This window comes from Coregonus clupeaformis, chromosome 6, assembly GCF_020615455.1.
Source record: "Coregonus clupeaformis isolate EN_2021a chromosome 6, ASM2061545v1, whole genome shotgun sequence".
In the NCBI taxonomy this organism is placed as follows: domain Eukaryota; kingdom Metazoa; phylum Chordata; class Actinopteri; order Salmoniformes; family Salmonidae; genus Coregonus; species Coregonus clupeaformis.
In genome coordinates, this window is record NC_059197.1 from 48,783,745 (window position 1) to 48,791,158 (window position 7,414).

Genomic DNA, 7,414 nt, shown 5'->3' on the forward strand with positions numbered 1-7,414 from the left:
GCTTTTCAGCATAATGAACTAGATGTAATCAGTGTGTAGGGATAATCTTTGATTGTTCTGGTCTTTGATGAAATGTTATTTACTTAGCTGCAAAGCAATTTTTCTCTCGGACAATAAAGTTATACTACTCCTATTAGTAGTACTGTATCCATCAACCACCAGTTAGTCTTTTAGCCTGTTGTGTGGCTCAGGGTACAGGAACATGGCCATGAAACTCAATGAACCCATAGGTTTTCTTCAGTTGTTTAATGTCTTAAAACTAAATAGCTATCCCATGTAGAGGTGGGGGTGGGCAAACACACAGGAGATATGTCTGATATACAACTACTAAAGAGGGGGAGTCATTGGTATCAGAAAAAAAGCATAGGATAGAAGGCAAATAATTAAAGTATATGATCAAGAACTATACACAGCATTGTATCCTATCACCACTAACTTTATTGGATAAACCCCTGAGTTTGAAAAACAGTGTTCAGAAAACATAAAAATAAAAATTGACAGTCTTCTAGAAATTAAGAGTGAGAGTTGCATTTTCAAGTAAAGTTTAATATTTAAAAAAATAACAACAAACAGAATAATAGCAATATTCATAATAGCTTTAGAATTAATAATAATAATTATTATTATTATAGTAATAATGATAATATTAACTTCAAACAAATTACCACAATTTTACTTCAAAGGACTCACAAATTTAAAGAAACATAATATGTTATACTCTAATACAAAAAGATGAAATGATACATCAACACAAAATGGTACCCCTCGCTCCTTTACAGGTAACAACTGAGAGAAGCTCCATGCTTTCTGTGCAAGGCTAGCGCAATCATGGCCAGACCCTTCCCTTTCTACTGTTGAGTCTTCTCTCCTGCAAATATCTCATTGTAACAGTATATTCGGCAACAGGGTTAGTTAAGTCATTAGGGAAAATTTTGTATTTAAGTACTGGTGACGTAATCATCAAAGTCCCCCCACACACCCAACAAACACAGAGTTGGATAGAAACGCAAAGGCTACACATTTGTCATCCTTGCATATCCCAGAATGCCTTGTGCCCAGATGTGATTCATTCCACGATTGGTGCTCAAAGACAAGAGGTCTGTTACTAACCCGATAGCCCTAACCCAGCCCCCCTCCCTTACACCCTTACCACCCTTGCACTCCAACACACTGCCTGCCAAGGGTCCCCTCCCTTCAAAGCTACTGGGGAAAAGGATACATAAATAGTTATGGTATCAACTTGACAGTACCAAAGACCCATGTTATCCTTGCTTTACCCATCCCCTCTTGCTTATTGAGAAACACATGTATGTCTGTGCAGCTGTCTGTGTGTCTGCCTGTGTGTCTGTTTGGCTCCAGGATCTCTCAATTCACCAAAAATGAAAAGCAGCTTCATAACAAAAATAAACCATAAAACAAATGACAGAGGGAAAAAGAAAACAACATTGTCCCCATTGGAGTCAGGCTTCACCTATGGCTGGAACTCCCTCTGTTTGTTCAATATCAAATTCAAGGCAGAGTCCTTTTCTTCATTACAACGTACACAACTTTCAATTGTTATGAAGTAATTACAAAAATAACCACTGGATCAAATTTGGTCTAAAGTCAAGGCCAGCCCACCCATCTTGGGGGTTGAATTCCACTTTTACCATTAAGCACAACAAGACCACTAAAGGAGTGACAGATCTTGTTCAGAAATCAACTTGGGGTTGACTATCAGCTACCTGACCAATGGGATCCATTGTAACCAATATTTTAATCTCCTTTTTTCTCTTTTCTCCTCTTTTTAAATCAATTGTTCATTCCCTCCATCAAATTGATACTTCATCCATCCTTCAAATTGCAATCTCTATTCATTTGGTCCACAAAACCCTGATTATGGCATACAAGAATGGACCTTTGTCAATTATGCTGTTTTTCTAAATGTAATCATGAAATTATAAATGTATTCAATTTCATTCTACAGGTATTGCTTTCAATAGTGTGGTATGTATTCCTTTTTAAAATCGGTTCTCAATTTTGGTATCTCAATTCTCTTTTTACATATCGATTTGTTTGTCATCACTTCTATATGACTAACTTTATTACCTCAATGTCCCATTGATTGTGCATCCTCACATTGATAATACTGTATTAATTGGAGATCATTGATTTAACAATATTGATGTGGTCACTGATTTCTTGTCACCTTCCCAAAAATCACAAAGCCCAACATCATTGGATCTGCTTCCACATTGCTTTCCATAACACAAAAAATAATGACATTTTCTCAGTCAGTGAGTTCATGGACTGAAATGATTAGTTGACCATCTATGTGTCCAAGTCTTTAACACTGAATGGAATGGGAGCTTCTCCTGGCTGGTCCCTTCCTTACCTCCTCCCCCCTACAAGACCTGGAACTTCCAGGAGTTCTGGTCTTTGTAGTCCAGGCAGTCAGCTGCGTTGAAGTTGAGTTTCCAGGAGGAAGCTTGGTCCTTGTAGTCCAGGCAGTCGACGGCCCCGAAGCCCAGCGAGGCGGCTGTGTAGCCCTGCGAGGACAGAGAGGCAGGGGACTGGCTGAGGTGCCCGCTCATGCAGGTGATGGGGCTGAGGGCGCCCCCGGTGGCGGAGAGCTGTGAGTGCATGGGGGACAGGTAGGAGCTGCAGTCCAGGCCAGTGAAGTAGGAGGACGAGCCTGCGTAGCTCTGGGTGTAGGCCGGGGCCTGGGTGTAGGTCATGGGGTAGGCAGAGGAGCGCTGCATGCAGGGCGTGGTGGAGGCTGACAGGGGATCTGGCAGCGGGGAGATGGAGGCAGGGCTCCAAATGGACACAGTCGCGTTGGCACTGCTGGAGCTAGGGGTGATGGCGGTGCCAGGGGGAGGGGGTACTGGACTGTAGGAACCGTTAGTGTTGGCACTGGCCTCCGAGTTGGCCTCTCGGGCTGGAGAGGCCTTCTTCTTGGGTGGACGAGGTTTAGACTGACCCGTGCTCTGCTGCGCCTGCTGGCGGCATTTAGCACGGCGGTTCTTGAACCATACCTGTGGAGGAGCACATGGTGAGTTCTCAGACAACTCAGCTCCCATTCTGGCCAAACAATCACTGACGTTTTGTAAAAAGACAATTGAACCACACTTTAATTTTTGCAAGATAATTTAACAAATTCTGGTGGGCATTTATGCATGAGTATATATATCCTGTTTATTACCTGTACACGAGACTCTGGTAGGTTGATCTTGAGGGCCACTTCTTCCCTCATGAAGATGTCGGGGTAGCGCGTTTTGGAAAACAGTGCCTCCAAGATGTCCAACTGTGCGCGCGTGAACGTGGTCCTTTCCCGACGCTGCTTTCTGGGGATGTCTAAAATACACCCACACACACATTTATTTATTTTTTCTTATATTTCGTTAACTCATCATATATTTGGTTTTGTGAACGTTTTCCCCCTTTGCCAACATGCTTTCAAATGGAACATGAGAAAAAGAGAACGGAAGAACGAACTATGAATCACTTGTTTGGTGTACAAATGTTGTCGAATTGCCAAATGAAATAATAGTCTAAATTCAATTAGGCTCATTTAGAATTGAATTCGTGTATATTCGTGTAATAAAATGTTACTAGTAAGTACTTATACTGAGGCATACATGATGTTCTCTACTAAAACATATATTGTATATTCAGGGACGCTTTGTTTCCAATGTTATAGAAAATAAAGTCGTTTATTTTGTTACATCATTAGATAAACAATACTAATTTTAATATTGGTTAAAATATATAGGCTATATATATATTTCCCTTTATTACAAATGTGTGTTAGTTAATGTTCGAGTGTTCTATCTTTAATAAGAATATTTCACATTATCCATTGATTCAGATTAACACTGTGGCTTTATAAAACATAAACAAACATGAAATAAAATACGTTTGATAAAGGGAACGAACAGTATCTTGATAAAACATGAATATTTTCAAATGAAGCTCTATAAACCTTGATTTCACAACTGACAGGAACCTACAATATATAGAATTACAGGTCTTTGTGAATTAGACAGGTGTTCATAACGCCCTGGATAAATCATTGAACAAAAACAACAGCATTTTTTCATACAAATAGTTGTTACACTTACACATCAAGTATGTAGGTCATCTCATTTTAAAGCTGCCATTTTACTCCTAGGCCCTTGAAACAAGTTACTATGGACGTTGAGGTTTGTTGTAAGTGCGCATAAGGCATTTCAGTTTGAAACAATGTAGTTCAATGATGACCCTCGAAATTTGGCATCAGCTAAGAATAATATATGGAGTCCGTAGTATGAATATATATTATCCACAATTCGCTGTCATAAGTCTAACAATAAGAACGAAAACAACATAATGGATGCTCCTTTTACGCACTCGTTGCTCATGGATAGGTTATCAGTACCGCTTGGAATTGAGGCTGAATTCCGCCAGTTTCTCCATAATATAAAGTGCAATTGTTGAGACAAACAGTTCTAAAACATGCAAAAGTTAAAAATATTACTTACTTGGGTATCCGACGGCAGAGTGAAGTAGATCCATGCCCGGGCCAGACAGAGTTAACCCGTTCATGGCGTAATGAGGCTGCTTAATGTAGGACATCATGCCTGTGCCGGCTTTAAAACGCTCCCTCACCCTCTCTCTCTCTCTCTCTCTCTCTTACACTCAGGCCGGGGGCCGGGTCTTCTGCTATTCTCCAAGGTGTGTCCCTCTCTCTCTCTCTCTCTCTCTCTCTCTGTCCCTCCCTCTCTCTCTTTCTCTCTGTCACTTGTTTTTCTTTATAACTGTCGATCTGCTTTTAGTTTTAGTTTTCCTCTTTTGTCTCTGACCCTGTCGCAGTATTTTGCCAACTTTTGAGGCTACAGTAGCACCTGTGCTCGCCGGTAAAGAGTTCAGGTGCAGGGCGCCGGTACTTCTTGTTCTGCTGCCTTCACACCTGTTGATCAAGCTGTTTCAAAGCACAACCAATAGGTATTGTGGTGCCGGTGTATTTTTTTAATTTCACTTACAAAGTAGCCTGAAACCAACTATTAAACACACTAACCAATGGTATGATCACAGTTTTAAGTGTGATAAACCTTTCAATCCAAGACGTGCACTTTCGAAGTGCGCATCGGCATCAAGAAGGGAAGGTATGGTTCCTTATTCTTCGCGTGTCAGATCTAGCGTACCCTGGACAGAGCTCGAGCCTGTCTGTTGAAGCAAAGAGGATCAAGTCGTGCCTCCCGTGAGTGGCGATAAGCAGGGGTGAGAATTCGGAACTGAGCGAACCAAGAAAGAAGTTGGCTAATTAGAGTGAATTTCTTGCGCGGAGTAGACGCTGACCCCTCCCTCTCTCTCTCTCTCTCTCTCTCTCTCTCTCTCTCTCTCTCTCTCTCTCTCTCTCTCTCTCTCTCTCTCTCTCTCTCTCTCTCTCTCTCTCTCTCTCTCTCTCTCTCTCTCTCTCTCTCTCTCTCTCTCTCTCTCTCTCTCTCTCTCTCTCTCTCTCTCTCTCTCTCTCTCTCTCTCTCTCTCTCTCTCTCTCTCTCTCTCTCTCTCTCTCTCTCTCTCTCTCTCTCTCTCTCTCTCTCCCTGTCCCTGTCCCTGTCCTGACACACACTTTGCACTTTGTTGGATTTGATTCCGTCTTTCTTTTCACAGCACACCATTCACATTCATCCAGTCAAATAAAACAACAGTTTGATATGTGTAGGCTAAAGAACAACAGGTGGACACAAACCAAATTGAACACTGGCGAGACAAACTGATTTGCCCTGTTATTTTTTAGGATCTCCTTTATCCACATTCGGGTTAAAAGGGGAAACTTTGGTATTACAATTTGGAATAAAAACGTACAGTAACTGCATAGCCTACCAATCCACTTAACCAAAAAAATTGAATGTTACACTCATTCATGAAAGTTAAATTGTGAAATTAAATAGATGTGCCACTCATCGTTTCTGAGTAGCCTATACGTTTTGTTAAAGACAAAAGGACAAGCTATCAACTCCGTTCAAGTCATTTTCCCGGAGACGAAGAGGACCTTTAGGAGTTGAATAGCAGTGCTGCACTATCAGGGAAAGCTTGATAGCCATCAGAAGAGTACATCCGTATCGAATCTCTTGTCTTGTTTGGGGAGAGCACATTTCATTAATTTTACACCGCTTTTAAAAAACAGAAATAATTGGGCGATGTAGTCTGAGTGAGGAAGTTCAAGGGATGGAAGGGGCTGGGGGTGGAGTGGGTGTACAAGCAGGATTAAAACAACACAAAGGCCGCGTTGTTCTCTATTAAATCCCCTACTGATCCCCAACATACTCCATCTTTTGCTATTCCTCTTTCTGTAATAATAATAATAATAACAATAATAATACTTATAATTATGATAATACACAAAAATAAAATAATAATAATAATAATAATAATAATGGAATGCTGTTATTTGTTATAATATTATAATTAACAGGGATAACAGTGCATAGTATTATTGTCTATCAAAATAGTAACATGATAACAACATTATGGTCATGATTGTAATTTAAATCCATAAATTTTTAAAGTCTCTTGGTGCATTTCATTCCAAATAAGTGGGTGAATTATTATTGGCAAACTTTGCAGAAGTCTATTTAAGTTGTTCTCGTTAGCGCATGTCCCTCTGCGCATTTAATTATAAATCATGACCATAATGGTTTGATTGATAGTTCCGTCTGTTGTGGTGTAAAACAATGTTAGAGGCAGCATTAAGATTGGCCAAAAATGTATAATAAACCGCAAAGCCACTTGTTGTTGAGTTGGGACTCTGAACATTGCTTTGCTGTAGGTGACTTTGTCCAGTGTTTTTATTCGTTGTAGAAATCTACCCAGGTGATGTAAATGGTCTGTCTAAAGTTTTGCTGATGCATTTCTTTAAATGCGACGAGTTGTTGTCCATCCTGCGATTGTTGGCCTGTGCCTCATCCTATCCCTGTGGCCAGACAATTTCACAGTGTCCAAAGCCGATTCTCTGCTCTTGTTAATTGAATCGGATTTCTTATAGTTTAAAATCCACACAGACCCATGTACTGCCCAAACTGTATAAGGGGTTTATCTGAATCTGTAAAGCCACGGCGGAGATATAAAGAGAGAGAGACTATACCCGCATGTTGAACATTTTAAATCTCAAATAAACGTCTTTACCTGCGGCATCTGCCAGTGCGCACAGCGTGAGTATGTGTGTTGTTTTAACAGTCCAACTTTGGAATATCTGTTTCAAGAGGCCACATCACCTGCTCAACTAGGCTATCAGGTATGGTTTTGGTCTTTACATTTTCATATAGATAATATTGAAAGCTGGCGATCGAAATAGCCTATTTGTAAATAGGACAAGAAGCGCAACGGTCGATGGTTCAAGACTTCAAAACTACGTGTCACATACTTTCTGAGAAGCAAAACCAAGAGCGCG

At 40.6% G+C, this 7,414-nt stretch overlaps 1 protein-coding gene across 1 annotated transcript; it reads right to left on the reverse strand.

Annotated features, from left to right (window-relative positions):
* Nucleotides 1-2,075: 2,075 nt before the first annotated feature.
* Nucleotides 2,076-5,271, reverse strand: LOC121567510 (homeobox protein otx5-like). Its single transcript, XM_041877604.2, has 3 exons — nt 4,503-5,271; nt 3,185-3,336; nt 2,076-3,017 (listed from the first exon to the last, which is right to left on the reverse strand). Exons 1-3 carry the CDS (start codon nt 4,597-4,599, stop codon nt 2,385-2,387), a joined length of 882 nt encoding a protein of 293 aa, XP_041733538.1. The 5' UTR covers nt 4,600-5,271; the 3' UTR covers nt 2,076-2,384.
* Nucleotides 5,272-7,414: the final 2,143 nt, after the last annotated feature.

Coding starts and splice junctions, on each gene's coding strand:
- LOC121567510 (XM_041877604.2), bottom strand. CDS start 4,599: ATGATGTCCTACATTAAGCAGCCTCATTACGCCATGAACGGGTTAACT. Junction 3,337..4,502: donor CTCTGCCGTCGGATACCCAA/GTAAGTAATATT, acceptor GGTGTATTTTAG/ACATCCCCAGAAAGCAGCGT. Junction 3,018..3,184: donor TACCAGAGTCTCGTGTACAG/GTAATAAACAGG, acceptor GCTCCTCCACAG/GTATGGTTCAAGAACCGCCG.